At 37.7% G+C, this 17930-nt stretch overlaps 2 protein-coding genes across 3 annotated transcripts in view; both read left to right on the top strand.

Annotated features, from left to right (window-relative positions):
* The first annotated feature begins 893 nt into the window (after window positions 1-893).
* Window positions 894-2334, top strand: LOC109541459 (putative protein TPRXL). 2 transcript variants are annotated; one of them, XM_019910317.1, is made up of 4 exons: window positions 894-1389; window positions 1455-1524; window positions 1576-1751; window positions 1925-2334. In XM_019910317.1, the coding sequence occupies exons 1-4, from the start codon at window positions 1315-1317 to the stop codon at window positions 2177-2179; spliced, it is 576 nt and encodes a 191-aa protein (XP_019765876.1). In that variant the 5' UTR covers window positions 894-1314; the 3' UTR covers window positions 2180-2334. The 2 variants fall into 2 exon arrangements, with proteins under 2 accessions (XP_019765876.1, XP_019765875.1); XM_019910316.1 differs by having other exon boundaries at window positions 1455-1751.
* Window positions 2335-10951: 8617 nt separating this feature from the next.
* LOC109541454 (neuropeptide SIFamide receptor) overlaps window positions 10952-17930 on the top strand; it is a 40741-nt gene continuing 33762 nt past the window's right edge. The window contains exon 1 of the mRNA XM_019910311.2: window positions 10952-11268. Coding sequence (XP_019765870.1) covers window positions 10998-11268 — 271 coding nt within the window. The 5' untranslated portion in view covers window positions 10952-10997. The remainder of the gene's footprint in view (window positions 11269-17930) is intronic.

Below are 17930 nucleotides of genomic sequence, written 5' to 3'. Positions count from 1 at the left end.
TTTTTTAGAAACTCCCAAACTTTGGTGGCCAAAAGTTGACGTACGAACTTAGCAGATCCACAGAATAAACTCATTACTTCCAAAATAAGGCAAGACATGTGGAATTTTAACGTGATCGAGCATAAATATATGTAGGAAAAACTTCAGGAAATTTAGTTTATATCTGGAAATAATTAAATGTTTCGGAAGCTGGTAAACGAGTCATCGAAAAGTGAGAAATTGGACTTCGCATGTACAGAAAGAAATTTTTTGCGCGAAAGCCGAAACAAAGCCGAGAATTGGAGTTTCAAACCTGTACAGTGTGGCTCAAAAACTGTACAAAGTTTGATTTAAATGCGACTCACAGTGGGTTTTTAGAAACTTCCAAACATTGGTGGCAAAAGTGAACAGTTGGACTTGGCAGATATCCAGAAAAAAATTATTACTTGTAAACTCAGGCAAGACGATATGGAATTTTACGATTATCGAGCAGAAAATGACGAAAGAAACATCACAATGTTTAGTTTAAATTGGCTAAGAATTCAATTTTTTGGAAACCTGTAAACTTGGCGCCGAAAAGTGAGAAACTGGATTTCGCATATACAGAGAGAAAAATGTATTGCTCAAAAACCAAAGAAAAAATCATGGCAGTAATTAATAGTCGAACTGAGACAGGAACTGGAATGAAACGAAACTTAGTCAAAAGCTGTGAAAAAACATTATCTGACAAAATCGCGAAAAACACCAAGTGGACTAAATTATAACCAAATCTCTCTCTAAACTAGCACGCATTAGAAAAAAAGCGTTTCGAGATGCTGAATTCTGGGCCATTATGCGCATAACATTTCAACCACTTGAAAGCAGTACTCGTGAACAATGTATATAAACTTTAATTAATTGATAAAATCTAGAGAAGGTCCCCCAGGTTGTAGGGGGGCTGGTATAAATTCCCAAGTTTTCTCCATTGTATTCATTAATTTGCCAGAATCAGCAGAATAATGGCTTCCAACTTTGTACTTCTTCTATTCCCAAGCACGCATTTCTAGGACCACGAGTGCAAGCATATTCATCATCCATCTAGATCAGTAAGAAAGCTTGCAGATCAGCTGGTAAAGGAGATATTTTTAGATGATTTCAGAGCCCTAGAAGGTCTCGCATCATTTCTCAAAACCGGCGAAGGGCAAATCTGATTGAAAATTGTCTGTACTTGAATAAAATTTAAATAGAATATAATCTGAAGATTAAAACTGAAGTAGCTTAAAGGATAAAAGTAGTATAAATTCAGAACTAGTCCTAATCCGCGTCATTGTTTGAAGAAAATTCCCGATATCGATAATGTTTCGACACGGATTTTGTGTTGTAGCTTCGGTGTTGTTGATTACCTTCGTGTTCAGCACCAAGGCAAGCCCTGTAAGTATTTCTCAAGCACTTTTCTTCGTTTGGAAATTTTAGTGACAGTTGTCGATTTTTTTCAGTTGAGTATTTCTGCGGGCAGTAGCAGTGTTCCTCTGCCAATTCATCCTCAGCTAAATGATTCTGACCTAAGTACTGAAACGAGTTCTTTTTATCCGAGTTCTACTGATTCAGATTCTTCAGAATCCAGTACTACATACCCAAGTTCCTCTTCCCCAAGTTCTCCAACAGCAAGTTCTACATACCTTGACAACACCAGTTCTGATCTGTCGAGTTCTACTGACTACTCTACTTCTAGTACGCCTGTGACTGATGATCCTACCACATCCAGTTCCAGGCCAGCTTATACTCCTTTTTCAGTAAGCGCATTTTAGAACTTCACAAGGGATTTTGCATCAGCAAAACACTTATCTATCGAAGGTTTTCCACTAAGTTGCACCTTTTACTCTTATCAATGGATAATGGAAAGGCTTGCGATAATAAGGTTTTTTGGATGATTGATTTAGATTGTTTATGGTTTGCTGTTTTTCAGGTGTCGGTTGTAAGTAAGAATGTCCCCAGCGATCTCTACACCTACACAGCTGTTGGCATTCTTCAGCTTTGCCTTGAAGAGGAAAGCAGTTTTAATCAAGCTTTGGTCAACTTTCAGCAATTGTTCCAAAACAAATATTTGACCGAAACTTGGAAACTGGCTACTGGCTGCAGTCTAATGATCCTGCCAAATAATGTTACCTACATTAAGTTGTTCGAGCAGTATACTCAGACGCAAATAATGATTTTTGTTTAATTATTGAACGATCACAGACGCTAACAAGGAATTTTTACTGTACATTTTTTGCAAATAAATTTTTTCTACATGGCAAGTTTCAACAATGAATTATACGACTCAAAAATCACACGTTTTGTGTTTGTTGAACTGGTGGAATAAACATTAGAAAATGGTGCAAGTTTTTTTTTCAATGTCCACGCAACCGTTCAATTTTTTTTCCTCAAAACTTCCACCTTATTGAAGGAAACTTTAACTTGAGGTAAGACTGGGAAAGACCAGAGTTTTCACTCAAAAACGGGCTCTTAGTGAAACGCTCTAAAGTGAGCGATTTTCCAGAAAAATTGCATTTTCTGTAGAAAACCACCACAAAACAGTGCAAAATTTGGTTTAGTGTAATTTATAATTTTTTTTCCGCTTTTCAAAGAAGTTTTTAAAATCGACAGTAGAATCTTTTTATACACTTTTCGAGAACTTTCAGTTAATTTATGAGAGCCAATTTACCAATTTTTTTGGGTAGTTGGGCGTATTTTTTGCCAATGCTTCCACGCCACTGGAGAAAATTTCACATTGATTCCTCCCGGTGAAAGCCCAAAGTCTTTCACACAAGAACGTGCTCTCAAACGCTCTAAAGGGAGCAGTTTGAGAGAAAAATCGAATTTTCTCTTTGAAAACCACCAGGAAAGTACCAAATGTTTGCTTAGTTTAATTTAAAGAAAACCACTTCCTAAATTCTAAAAACTGTTCAAAATCGACAATGGAACCTTCCGGCAATTTTTCTAGTAGTTTTAGCAAAATAATAAACGCCAATTTGCCAGTTTTTTGTGTAGCAGTGGCGTCGATTTTGCAGTAAAATGTTGGCTCTAAGTTTGTCCCTGTTTGCCTTCCTCGTCGGTGCTAATGCCCATAATGTAAGTGTTTCCATTATCTATTCACATGCGCGTTTAGAAGGCATTCTCTATTTCAGATACCAATTCTGAGGTCATCAGATTCAGACGGTTCTGAGCTAAACTTATTTGATTGAAGTTCTTCTATAGCACACTTTCTTGAACCCAGTTTTGTTAAAGCAAGTGCTGTTGGATCCACGTCGGTTGTTCGAACTGATTCTAATCCAAATTCGAAGCCGGTTAGTTTTTATGACTCAATTGCCGCCGCCCATTTACTTGCTCTCAGTTTCGGCAAACCAGGCGCTATTGAACCGAGTTTTGTTGCAACAGCTGCTATTAGATCCTATTCGTCTGATTCCACTGATGCTGGTTCAGATTCTTCAGACAGCGCAGATGCCGGCTCAGATTCCTCAGATAGCGCGGATACCGGCTCAGATTCCTCAGCCAGTGAAGATGCCGACTCAGATTCCTCTAAAAGTGCTATTAAACTAGAACTTATTCGGCCAACCCCTATTGTACAAACAGCTATTCGATCTTTCGCGTCTGATGTAAGGGATGCTGGAGCAGATTCCTCAGAAGGCGGAGGCGGAGACGACGACGACGACGACTCAGCTTCCTCCGATGATGGCTCTATAGGTGCTTTTAAACTGGAAGTTCTTCGACCAACTATTGTACAAACAGCTATTCGATCTTTCGCGTCTGATGTAAGGAATGCTACAGCAGATTCCTCAGAAGGCGGAGGCGGAGACGACGACGACGACGACGACTCAGCTTCCTCCGATGATGGCTCTATATAGGTGCTTTTAAACTGGAAGTTATTCGACCAACTAGCATTAAAGCAACTGTGTTTAAACCAAGCACTTTGAGCGCTTTGTTTGGCTTATAAACTGCGCACATAATTAAAAGTAGTAGATTTTCAACTAGATGTTCTTTTAAGCGAAGTTTTAATAAAAGTAACTTTATTTTGAACCGTTTTGTACATTTTTTTCTATTTTTAGAATGATGTCTTAGGCAGCAAATGTACTTAAAAGAAGGAAGTGATTCAATAATTAAACATTTTTAACTTAATTGTGTTACAAAAATCGAAATGAAACTGAACTTCTAGTAACTTAAGTGCTTTTTTCCGACCAAGATTTTATGTGAGAATCACTTTAACCATGTCGTATCAAGCGGGCCGAAAAGCCGAATTTATACGAAAATGCATTTTTAAGAGGAAATTTATGGCCGGATTTGGGGGACTGGCTTTAATATGAGAAAAGTTTCGGAACCTTGAACTTGCACTTGTTGGTATTGCGACAAAACTGGAGCCACAAAGTCGATCGTATTCGCTTCTGGCATGGCGGTTCGTCTACGTAATAAAACCGCTCAAAAATGCCTCAGGATGCTGAAGTTCAACGAACTGACTCCGGACTGGAATCACTAAAATGAAACGGAGGTCAGCCCGAAAAATAAACATTCTCATGGAACCTCATCCAGTAAGTCACATTTAGGCCCAAACCGACTTAAAATAGCCGTTGCAACGACCTCACTAGAGACAAGTCTTTCACCTACATCCCAAGAACGCACTATTTACATTTCGGTCGCGGGCTTGATATTGTCAAAGAACTATCTCAACTCTCGTCATAGAACTAGAACAACGTAATTTTAAAGTACTTTTTACGCTGCAAGTCAGCAAACAACTAGTTTGAGTTGGTTTAGACCATTTGAGGGACTGTGGGATGTTTGAAAGTTGATTGCCCGACTCATTGTGTGCACATTTCACAGTTTTTAGCGTACTTTCTACGCAACACGCCGAAAAAACAATGAGAATTTGGGGATTTTTTTCGGATCTTAGCCAATGATTATTATGCCATCATGTCGCATAGTTGCCAGCTGGAAAAACACACGCTGAGTACAAAAAATAACGATTTGGCGCAGTCGCCCTTCCAGACGCAACGGCAACCAGCCAAAATGGCCCTACGGAGAGCGTCCCGACGCTGAGCGTCTCATTCGCTCTTCAACTGTGCCATGCTTTGCAGGCGCTGATCAGATTTAGCGCGTCTCCACGCGGTCTGCAATGATGTGAAACTTTGCATGAAACTTTCCCAGTTTGCGAAAACAGCCGGGGTGTTTTCGGTGTTAAATGGATAGCGAAGATCAGCGGCATTTGCTTCAGCCCGTCCTCGAGTTGACTAAGCTCAAGTTGCTTGCAAGAGTCACCGAAAGTTACGACCAGTTGCTCAAAGACTTAGACACCATGCTGTCTTCGGAGTACTATAATGGATTCTTGGATGTTGTACAGGTTAGCTGAGTCTTTCAGTATTTTACGTCGATTTATAGGCCTTTATTTGGACTCTGATAGCAAGTTTTCTGTATTTGAGTTGGGTGATTTGAAAAATTTGAAACTCACCAAATAAACACGGCATCTACTAGAAACTTTTGCGGCCTACAGAGGGGCCTTTCGCCTACAGCTCCTGGAAATTTAGTTCAAATGCTGCAAACGCCTGATTTTTTACGAACTCGCAATTATCAATGCGTAACCGAACGGTTCTGCTCAAGTGCAAACTAATTTTCAAAAATGTTAAACTTCCAAACTGAAGCAAGTAGTAACTTGAAACTTCTACAGCTTATAGGAACAGGTTTGCTTTATCAATATCTAAACTTACATAAAACTCCTGATTTTATACTTCCTCGCACTTACAGGTGCGGAGTTGAACGTTTGTCCCAAATGCGCAGGCATAATTTTCAAAAATTTGAACCTTTGGGCCTAAAACTGGCGGGAAGTTGAAACTTCTACAGCGTATAGAGGAATGTTCGCGCCACCCAATCGCAAACTTATATTGAAATCCAGAAAAATCTTGATTTTTTAGCATCTCGCAATTGTGGGTGTGCAACCAAACGGTTTCCCCATGTGCAGGCTAACTTCGAAAAATTCGAAACTTCTGAGCGAAACCAGGCAGCAACTTGAAACTTCTTCAGTCTACGGAAGAGACTTCGCGCTATAACTGCTGAAAATCACCTCAAGGTGCCAAAAATTCTGATTTTTTTACGATCTCGCAGTTCAGGTGTGCAGCTGAACACTTGTACTCAAAGTGCAGACCAATGTTCAAAAATTTGAAACTTTGGAGTTAAAACCGGTAGTAATTTGAAACTTCGACAGCTTATAGAAGAAACGTTGTCCTATATATTGGCAAACTTATATTAGAATATTAAAAATGGTGATTTTTAACCATCGCGCAATTATAAGTGTGTAACCAAACGGTTTCGCCCATGTGCAGGCTAACTTTGAAAAATTCGGAATTTCAGAGCGAAACCAGACAGCAACTTGAAACTTCTTCAGCCTACGGAATAGACTTCGGGCTTTAACTGCTCAATATCACCTCAAGGTGCCAAAAAATTATGATTTTTTTACGATCTCCCAGTTGCAGGTGTGCAGCTGAACGCTTGCCCCTAAAGAGCAGACTAATTTTCAAAAATTTAAAACTTTGGAACCAAAACTGGTAGTAACTTGAAACTTCGACAGCTTATAGAAGGAACGTTGTCGTATATATTGGCAAACTTATATTAGAATATTAAAGATGGTGATTTTGAACGATCTCGCAAATATAAGTGTGCAACCAAACGGTTTCGCCCATGTGCAAACTGACTTTGAAAAATTCTAAATTTCCGAGCGAAACCAGACAGCAACTTGAAACGTCTTCAGCCTACGGAAGAGACGTCGGGCTATAACTACTGAAAACCACGTCAAAGTGCCAAAAAATTCTGATTTTTTAACGGTCTCGGAGTTACAGGTGTGCAGATGAATGCTCGTACCCAAAGTGCAGACCACTTTTAAAATATTTGAAACTTTCGAGATAAAAGTTTGGACGTAGCAGCTTGAAGCTTCTCGCACCAATCAAAAACAGCTTGTTCTATTTATGAAACTTTATATAAAAATTCTGGAAAATCCTGATTTTTCACGACCTGGTAGTTGTAGGTATGCACCAGAACGGGTTTGCCCATGTGCAGCCTAAACTTTGAAAAATTCTCATCGTCCACCTAATCAACTAAACAACTTGCAAATTTTGCCAGCAATGTAAGGGACTGCCGCCTACAAATTTGCCAAATTTCAATAAAATTCTACACAATTCTGATTTTTTACAACCTCGCAATTATAGGTGTTTACTTAACGCGCTTGCCACTATGCAGACTAATTTTGAAAATGTCTAAACTTACAAACTTAAAGAAGCAACACCTTGAAAATTTTCCAGTCGCTAGTCAATAGGTGGATGATTTTTTTCGGTTGTTGATTTGGATGCAATTGAGACCAGTTACGTTAAGAAATCGCATCTAAAAATGGCCTCGATAAGTACAGCCCAAAGCAGGAATATTGGAATACTCCTGACAATGAAATTCCTGCTGTTCCGATATTTATTCAAGTGCTGATATTTATTGGGTTTTGCTGCATTATATCGCTCGCACTTTGACAAATCCATGCCAAGGTTTCTTGATGGTGGTTGGAATCGCAGGATATCGAAATTCCCTTTAAATATCGTCTTTATTAACTTTATTGCCTAAAAATCCTTTGAGCAACGCCTCTCTTTACGTGATCTGAGAGAAGTTTATTTAGATTTGTATCATCAAAGTTTGCGCCCGAAAAAACTGACAAAAGTGGTCGTTTTTCCGCTCCCTTGCCAAGTGATAATAAATTAGATAAAAACATGCGAAGCTTTCCTTTTACGTCTTTTCGCGTTCTTCCTAATATAAGCTGCAGGAATGTTGAGCTGATCATAATTTCCCAATTTAAAGCAGCCGTCGAGCCTTGGATTGAATTAGGGCTGGAAAACTCATCAATCTTCCACGGTACATCGGGCCTCATATTATTTTATCAAGCGATGTTAAATTCCACCCGTTGCAGGATTTTTCTGATATTTTTCTATATGTAGACGGAAGCCCTTTTAAGGGCGCATTGTTGCGTTTAATTAAAAATTTCGGCGTTTTTCTGCTTCAAAATCGGGGCTGGTTCTTTGCCGCAAGGCGCCGCTTTTGGGCGGTTTGAATTGATCCTGATGAGCATGGTTTTTTGATTTTTTGGTTTTGCAACTGATGATTTATGGGGACGTCTATGGGTTTTATGCTAGTTTCAGTAGAAAGGTTCCAATGCAGATGTAAAGACTCAAGAACAACCAAAAAACCGTAGATTTTGCAAAGTTTCAAACATAAATTATTGATGCTCATTAAAAAAGGGCGGTCAAAGAAACTCAAGTGAGTTTCAAATGGAGGTTAATAACCTTACACACTTTTAAAGGCCACTGGGGGAAAGACAGATGAAAAATTTCTGGGAGCCGTTTGTTATCAAAAACTAGGAACAGAGAGATCATTGCCTTTGATGGAGTTCAGAATACCGTGTAAAATTTGTCACAATTTTTGTCGATTTTTAAGAAATTTTTGAATCATTCGGCCGCGATATCTGTTTGCTTTCGGCAGAGTATGCGTTAAAAAATCGTTAAGAAAAATTTGAAATGGTTGGAATAGTATTTTTTATGTTGATTTGTAGAGAAAGCTCAAGACTATTCAGTGTGAAAGTTGCAATTTTTCCAGAAAATTCATTGATATTTGACAATTTTCCATTAGATAATTTGTTTTATCAGGCATTCAACAAGGCAAGTTTTAAAAACTTGTTACCTAAAATAAGGAACAGCTCCAAAAAACATTTTGCTTCATTTTATAGAGCAGGCCTTGCTCTATTTTTGAGATTAATGGAAAATTTTTTCAAAATTTTGTCAATTTTTTACAGCTTTCTGAATCAGAGGGCCGGAATTTCAATTAGTTTTCGAATAAATTCATCCGCAAGATTTAAAAATTCTTGTACCAAAATCAAGAACTTTGGAAAAATGTGGTTTACCTCATTTTTGAAGTCAAAATTTGGCCTATTGATTCTGCAAACGACAATTTGCTTAAAAAATTGGTTGATATTTGACAATTTTTTGACTGAATAGATCTGAATTTCAATTTGTCCAATTTTTAATAATTTGTTAACAAAACGCAAAGAGTTTTTTCAAATAACTTTTTACACAATTTCATTGGCCACGCTTTACACTATTCATTGGGCTAAAGACAATTTGGTCGAGAGATTTTTCGATATTCGACAAATTTCTGAATAAGAAAGTCGGAATTTGCCTTCACATATATTCGGCGGGGCAAGTTTGAAAAACTCGTTAACAAAAATCAACAACTTCTATAAAACTACTTTTAATCTCATTGTAGAGAGCGGCCTTTCCTGTATTTATAGTTGAAAATGTTGTTTGCACAAAAAATTGCACAATTTTAGACAATTTTTTGAACCAGAAGGTCGGAATTTCAATTTGCCTTCAAACACATTCAGCGCGGCAAGTTTTAAAAATTTGTTAAGCAGATTGACAGATTTATCGGAAAATACTTTTTGTCTCACTCTATAGAAAAAACTTTAGTCTGTTGACTGTGCTGAAGAGAATTTGCACAAAAAAAATTGTAGATCTTTGACAATTTTTTGAATGAGAAGGTCGAAATTTGACTTCACATACATTCGGCGGGGCAAGTTTTAAAAATTCGTTAACAAGCATTAAGAACCTCTAGAAAAGGAATTTAAATCTCATTGTAGAGAGCGCCCTTTCCTCTATTTAAAGTTCAAAAGATCATTTGCTCAAAAAAATGCACGATTTTAGACAATTTTTGCAATTTGCAAAAAATAGAATTTGCCTTCACATATATTCGGCGGGGCAAGTTTGAAAAACTCGTTAACAAAAATCAACAACTTCTATAAAACTACTTTTAATCTCATTGTAGAGAGCGGCCTTTCCTGTATTTATAGTTGAAAATGTTGTTTGCACAAAAAATTGCACAATTTTAGACAATTTTTTGAACCAGAAGGTCGGAATTTCAATTTGTGTTCATACACATTAAGCGCGGCAAGTTTTAAAAAATTGTTAACCAGATTCACAGATTTCTCGGAAAATAGTTTTTACCTCTAAAGAGTCTATTTACTGTGACAAAGAGAATTTGCGCAAAAAAAATTGCCGATATTTGACAATTTTTTGAATGAGAGGGTCGCAATTTTAAGTTGTCTTCAAACACATTCAGCAGGGCAATTAAAAAAAATTATTGACAACAATCAGGAGCAGTTAGGAGAAAGTTAGTCACCCCATTTTATAGAAAAAATTTAGCTCATTTGTCGGGAAACCGAGAATTTTCAGCGCGGCAAGTTTTAAAAATTCATTAACCAAGTTGAAAAAATTCTTCAAAAAAACACGTTTGGCCTAGTTATTGTGTCAAAGACAATTTGCCGCAAAAAAATTGTCATTTGACAATTTTTTGATACAGGACATCGGAATTTCAATTTGCTTTCCAACACATTCAGTAGAGCAAGTTTTCAAAATTAATTGACAAAAATCAGGAGCAGTTAGGAGAAGGGTTGTAACCTCATTTTCTACAGAAGACTTTGCCTTATTTATCCATAAAGTGCCAATTTGCTCAAAGTAAATTTTGAAATTTGGCATTGTTTTTAAATTTATTGCTTTAACTTTGCCTCAAGACGTTGATCAAATACCCACACAATTTTTCATTTTCTCGTTTTCGCTCTAAGAGCTGTTGCCTTAAGGCCGAAACAAATCACTCGTTCGGGCCTTTGCCAGTTTCGCATGCTTCGCATGCCTGACAGGATTTTTTAATTCTTGAATCAAAACGCGCTCAGATGGAGGGTTCAAATAATGGCCCAATTTGACCAAAACCTTCCCTTGACCGATTCAATTTATCGAATAGTGGCAATCGCAACTGGCCATTGCAATGATTTATGCAATTATTGAATTTGAACGAATGCCAGGGTTGTTTGTATGCATTTCAGTCGATAATAAACGCATTGGTGGAGTTTGATCGGATTTAATCCCCTTTTGTCTTTGCAGGTTCACACCGAATCCAGTGATATCCATAAGGGTGCAGTTCAGCACAGTACCAGCCTGATGATGAACGCATCCATGCACGCTAATGACTCAGTTTTTCTTCCGGAGCTGTTCTATCGACACTCAGCTGCAATGACTGCTGTCTACTGCATTGCGTATCTTCTGGTCTTCGCTATTGGAATTGTTGGCAATTTCTTTGTAATCGCGGTGGTTTTTCGGTCGCCGCGTATGCGAACCGTCACCAACTTCTTCATTGTTAATTTGGCTGTTGCTGATATTTTGGTGATTGTCTTCTGTCTGCCTGCGACTCTGATGTCCAACATTTTCGTCCGTAAGTATGCCGTTTAAACCTCACATAAAACTACTGACTTTTGCAATTCACCATGCAACGGAAATCAATCTATAAATAGAGCGAAGCATTGAGACCAAATGGGGCTTAAACCCTCTTGAGCTGGGAGCTCTAAAGTCATCGTTTTTCAAAACTCTAAGCCGCAGCATCCATAAGACAGACGTATAAACACAAAGTGCATTCGCAACTTCGAACTGTGCTTGTTATCTGTTTCATCTCGTATTCGTATTCAGCAGGAATTGCTGCTGCTGCTGTTTAAAACAGTGGCGTGAGTCCTGAAAACCCACATTTTTTTTTAAGGAAAATTTTGAGGTATTTGTCCAGAAGGGTTTTATTTTGAGGGCATTTTAATCATTAACATTGGTGCCTATTGGAGCATTAGTCGATCAACTTGGAAAAATTACTATCTTTTAACCCCGCTGAAGCAATTTGCTTTTTTGAAGCCCGATCGTGCTTCAGGCTTAAAACTCTGAAATTTTCGCTCGAATCCTGATGTTGCGTAGAAGCTAGGGCAAAATTAACATTTTTACTCACTTGCGCGCTATATTTTAAAAATGCGCAACTCTTTGCAGGAAGCAGGTGGCAATGTGAAACTTGTCCACCTTGTAGAAAATACCCAATACTGAGCACATGGAATGGATGGTTTTACTTCGATCACATGCAATCCTGATCAGTTTCTGTCATTTAAATGTAGGATTAAAAGTTAGCAATTCCACCCATTTGCACGCTGTCTGGTAAAAATTCATAACTTTTAACTGCAGGTCTTGTAGGAACTTGAAATTTGTGCACCCAGTAGATAATACGTCGGGCTAAAAAATTGAAAATGTTGATTTCCATCACGTTACAATATAATTATTTTCAGTCGTGCGAATGCTGAACCAAAAATGATCAATCTCATTCACGTTCACGCTGCCTTAAAAAAGAAAAGCTGTTGACCAGATCCAGGCAGCAACTTGGAACTTTTCTTATAGAGGACACTTGAAGTTTAACAATATGAAATTTCAGTTTCAACCATGGGAAGTTTTGATCAGCGCCAGTATTGCAAATTCTATGCCAGCAATTAACATTGTCACTCACTTGCACGCGGTCTTTTTAAGATTCCTAGCTTTGAGGTGGAACCAGTTAATCACTTGAAACTGGCCCACCCTATAGAAGATGCTCGTGACGTAATATCCTAAAACTTTCCCTTAGATCACTTGAAATTCTGATCATTGCCAGTCCTGTAAATATGGGACCAAAAATAAAAATGTTCAGTCCTTTGTGCGCTGTCTTTTAGAAATTGATAACTTTTAAGTAGAACTATGCATCAACTTTAAACTTACTCACCCTATTGAAGACCCTCGGCCCTTAAGACCCTGAAATTTTCACTTAGATGGCGAGAAACTAAAATCATTACCAGCTCTGTAAATAAGGGACCAAAAGTGTACATTTTCACTATAGCTCGGGGTTTAAAAAAAATTCCTAACTCTCAACACAAAATTGTTTGTAACGTGAAACTTATCCATCCAATAGGACTTACTTAGAGCTGGAAGCACAACATTTTGTACTTTGATACCGCAAAGACGTGATCATTGCTGGTCATGGACGTGCAGGGCCAAAAATGAAAATTTTCACTTTCCACGCTGTCCTTTAAAAATTAGTAACCTTCAACCTAAACCAGATAGCAACTTGAAAACAACAGAGATTTAAGACTCTACATTTTTAAATCCAATCACGTTAAATTCTGATCCTGGCCAATCTTATAAATGCTGGATAAAAAATTAAAAATTTCACTCGATTATACGCTCTCATTTAAAAATTGGTAACTTTTCAATGGAACCAGGCAGCAACTTAAAACTAGCCCACCCCATAGTAGACATGTATGACTTCGAACTGTAAAATTCTGAATCTGATCACGTAAAATTCTAATAATTGCCAATATTGCAAATTCTGAACCATCAATGAACAATTTCACTCATTTTCACGCGGTCATTTAAAAATTCGTAACTTTTCAATGGAAATCGGCAACCAAATGAAACTTACACACCTTATACGGGCCTCTACGGCTTATCATGGCGGTATTTTCACTCCGATATCGTGAAATTCTGATTATTGCCTGGTCTGCAATTTCGGGCCCAAAAATTAACTTCGGGATTCACCTGCACGCTCTCCATTAAAAAGTCCTAACTTCCAACCTAGACCAAGCAGCTCCTTAAAATTTGTCGGCTTTATTTGCAACAGTCAAATTCCCAAATTCTGAAATTTTAGTGCAATTTCCTAATAATAGTAATTATTGGCAGTTTTTTAAACGGTGAGTAAAAAGTGAATATTTTCGCTCAACAGCAGGTTCTCGTTCAAAATTGCCAGCTTCTCCTAGAGAGCAGGTAGAAACTCGAAATTGGCACATCCTGTAGCAGATATGCAGAGCTGAAAACCCGAAAACTATGAATCAAATTGCATCAACACATCAACGAGAACCAACTGAGTCAGTCCTGTAAATTTTTTGCGTAAAATTTCAATTATTTTCGCCCAGGTGCACGCTCTCGTTCAAAAACTCCTCACTTCCCCCTCAGAATCGCTAGTAACGTAAAATTTTCGCACCCTATAGAAGACACTTTTTTTTAAAAACTCGCAAAATTTCACTTCAATCAGAAAAAATCTGGATTTTCCCAGCCCTGTAAATGCTGAGAAACCCCGCTAAGTTCGGCAGCGCCATGTAGATAAACCGCGAAACTTTATGAACAACTTATCCAGGTTTTTCCTAACTGGAAAATAGAATTAACTAGCAGAGAACATGGGCGAATGATCTGCACGCTATGCACGCATTTCATGCATAAATGTACGGCGCGCCAAAGGAAATGGAATTTTTATGCAAGAAACGTCGGAAAAGCTAAGCGATTTAGTTGCATAATACTGGAACTGCTCGTTTTAAGCCAGCTACGGCCAGTTTAGCCCGAAACAAAGAAGGCAGCAACAAAACTAAATTTGGCAATTTAAAGCAGACGTTTCAGGGACGTTCCTTAGCCAAAATGCCTGATCCATTCCGACTTGGACGTCCATAAAACGTCAACACGCTGCCTTAAATCTGTTTGGAGTATATACACAGTTGTTACACCCCCATTTGAAAGCTTTCCATCTTCATAACACGCCAGCGATAAACGAATTATGGTTTTCCGAAACATTTTCTGCAATTTATGAGCGTAGACAACATTTGTCAATCGTCCAGTCTGGATTTCCAATAAAATCCGCATTTTTCCCATCGTTTTTCCAGCTGGCGGAGCTTTCGCTGAGCTCGGACATCGAGATCGAAGTTAGAACACCATTTGCGTAATTTCTGGTAATTGAATGTTCGGCTTTGAAAGCTGGAGATGTTCACTTTATGGTTTCGCCATGAAAGCTGCAATAAAATCGATTTGTCTGAAGGAAAAGCTTTAATTGCCCGCACAGACTTGGAGAAAATGCTCCATTTTCCATTTAAGAGAATTACTTTAACTGCCTGTAAACGGCGAATCGGTTCATTGCCTTGACTGGTTTGCAACATTCAATGCTCCTGTAAAAGTTTTTATTTTTTAAACGTCAGCTCTTACACTAACGAGGTGTTAGACAAGTACTGGAAAGCGCATTTCTTTTTACTAATGCTAACGTTCACTTTCTCTGCGGCTGCAACTCCTTCATCTTCTCCAGCCAGCTTTCTTTTGCCCTGCAGCTGAATCCTCTGGATCTGCACCTGGCGGGCAGTCACTACTGGAAAATAGTCGATGGCAAACAGCTTCGGAGGCCTCATATCGCGCCAAACTGCATCGCTGAGCGCTGAGTCGTCTTCAGCAACGCTACGATCCAGTTTCGTTCCTTCCACGTAAACAAACGTCTTCTCTTCATCGTCCAGTATGTCGCCGCAATAGCAGCCTTTGATGAGTCCATCCATATCCGGCGCTGAGTCCATGGTTGCTGAGTTTACAGGAATTTTTCTTGTTTGGGAACTTCAAATTTGACACTTTCAATAGGTACTAGGTACTACTTTCAATAGGTGCTAGTTGGGAAATTGAAAATTTTTGGGTTATAAAAAACTTTTTTTGGCAAGTGAGAGTGAGAGGCCTGGATTTAGTTGCATTTGATAGCGGAATGTTGGTCTATTATTGCTGAAAGTGGTGATTTTGTCTGGGTTTTCTTCATTTTTTGACAATGTCTTAAATCTGATCGCTGGAACCAGGTTTTTTCTTCTTGGAAAAGTTTTGAGAATTTGTTTTGTATTTTGTCAGAAGGTGACTTTTTGCGTTATATATTAAAATAAACTGATTTCTGTTATGCCGATAAGCGTAGATTTTCTCGCAATTTTCTTACGTTTTTGGCGGAATCTTCAACTTGAGTGTGCAACTGCATTTTTCTCCAAAAAACTGGCAGGATTTTTTTAACAAATTCTCACGCAGTTTCAGAATTAGTCAGATAATAATTTTATTCACTGTTGGATGAGGAAATAATAATTCTATTCAGTCAGTAAGTATATATTTGATGGCAAATTTGCTCGATTTTTGGTAATGACTTTAACATGAATGTTGCGATTGCATTTTTGCTCTAAAAACCGTTGGCAAGATTTCTTCAAAAAATTCTCACGTGGTTTCAAAACTGGATATATAGTCAGTTTTTTCGCCGTTCGATATTAAAATGCTTGTTCCATTATATCAGAAAATATCGATTTGATAGCAAATTTCGTTGATTTTTGACGGTATCTTAAACTTGAATGTTGCAAATAAAATGTTTCCTATAAAAGGAAATATTTTCTTTTAAATCGTCAGTCAGCTTAGAAAGTACGCAGATGATCACTTTTTGCGCCGCTGGACAGAGAATTGATTGACCTATGGCGTGAAAAAATATCAATTTGATAACAAAGTTTGACAATTGTTCGCGATTTCTTAAACTTGACTGTTGCAGCTGCATTTTTGCTCTAAAAAACGGCAAGATTTTTTCAAAAAATCCTTACGGAGCTTAAAAAGTACGCAGATGGTCACTTTTTGCACCGGTAAATAGAAAAATACTTGTTTTAGTAGGTGAAGAAGTATCGATTTGAGTAATTTTATTTTTATTTTTGGTATTGACTTAAACCTAAAAGTTGCAACTGCAGATGTAGTAGCAGTGCAGTAGGCAGATGGTCACTTTTTGCAGTAGTGAATAGAAAAATGCTGGTTTTAGAAGCTCAAAAACTGCCATTTTAATAGTAATTTTTGTTGTTTTTCAGCAATTACTTAAACTTGAATTTTGCCTTAAACTCAATTTGCTGCTCAACAAATCGTTACCAAATTTTTGTAACAAAAAATTTTTAGGCAGTTGAAAAATTAGACAGACGATCACATTTTGAGCCGTTGGATAGAGAAATTATGGTTCTATTAAGTCAAAAAACATCGATTTTGAAGCAAATTTCGTCAATCTGTGGCAATGACTCAAACTTGATTGTGGCGACTATATTTTTTCATTTGATGTCCCCTTGAAATTTTTTTTCCAAACACAGTTTCTGACACAGCTTTGGATGGTCCATTTTTTCACCATTTCATGCAGAAATGTTCGGGCTATTAGGCGAAAAAAATCAGTATTTCATTGCAAATTTGTTCGAGTTTAGATGACATTTAAAACCTCAATGTAGACAAAATTGTTTCAATTTTTTCAAATTTTTAAAAAAATCCTGACGTAACTTCGAAAGAGAGCAGATGGGCATTTTGTACGCCACTGGATAGAGAAATGCTTGTTCTATTAGGATAAAAAGTATAGGTTTCGTGGGAAATTTCGTGACTTTTTGGCGACGTCTGAAACTTGAATGTAGCAACTGAATTTTCGATCTAAAAACGTTGGAAACATTTTTTTTTCAAAAATCCTCTCGAAGCTTGACCAATTGCCAGATTACCACTTTTTGAACCGTTTGATTGGGAAATGTTCGCTCTATCAGGCTAATGCGTATCGATTTGATAACAAGTTTCGTGGGTTTTTGGCGATGTCTTAAACTTAAACTTTTGCAACTGCACTTTTTCCTGCAAAACACGCTGGCAAGGTTTTTTCAAAAAATCATCGCCGAGCTTCTGCTGCAAGCAGATAGTTGCTATTTCTGCGACAGAAGAACTGAACTGAAGACTCCTTGTTGGATGAGGTCCATAAGTATCGATTTGATGGAAATTTTCGTCAATTTTTTGCAACGTCATGACTTTAAATGTTGTATCTGCAGTCATTCTTCTATGACACATTCGCCGGATTTTTTTCAAAAAATTATCACCCACCATTGAAAATCGAATCGATAGAAGGAGGGTTTTTGCACCAGCCGATAGCGAAAATTTTGGTCTATTTTGCGAATAAATATCAATTTGATATCGATTTTCAATGATTTGTGGCGATTTTTTAGACTTCAATATAGCAGCTGTGCTTTGAACATGTTGGCAAGGTTTTCTTCCAAAAATCATCAATCATTGTAAAGAGACAGGAACTGAGATTGCTCCATTGACTATAGAAGGCATTTTGCTATTTGGCTGAAAAGCATCGAATTCATGGAAGTTTTTGAATTTTTTGGAAAATCAGTTTTTCGCAATTTTTTAAACTTGAAAGTTGATATATATATCACTCTAAATTGCATTTGAACAGGGTTTTAAAAAATTCCAACTCAAGGCGGCTAAAATTCTGGGTTTTGG

This window comes from Dendroctonus ponderosae, unplaced genomic scaffold (genome assembly GCF_020466585.1).
Source record: "Dendroctonus ponderosae isolate FM_Combo_2020 unplaced genomic scaffold, Dpon_F_20191213v2 Dpon_F_20191213_1, whole genome shotgun sequence".
NCBI lineage: Eukaryota > Metazoa > Arthropoda > Insecta > Coleoptera > Curculionidae > Dendroctonus > Dendroctonus ponderosae.
This window is presented reverse-complemented; position numbering and strand designations above follow the sequence as displayed.

What these genes read in the sequence shown, in the direction of transcription:
- LOC109541459 (XM_019910316.1), top strand. Translation starts at nt 1,315, where the DNA reads ATGTTTCGACACGGATTTTGTGTTGTAGCTTCGGTGTTGTTGATTACC. An exon ending in TCAGCACCAAGGCAAGCCCT is followed by an intron (nt 1,390 to 1,454) that starts GTAAGTATTTCT and finishes GATTTTTTTCAG; the next exon opens with TTGAGTATTTCTGCGGGCAG. An exon ending in CAGCTTATACTCCTTTTTCA is followed by an intron (nt 1,752 to 1,924) that starts GTAAGCGCATTT and finishes GCTGTTTTTCAG; the next exon opens with GTGTCGGTTGTAAGTAAGAA.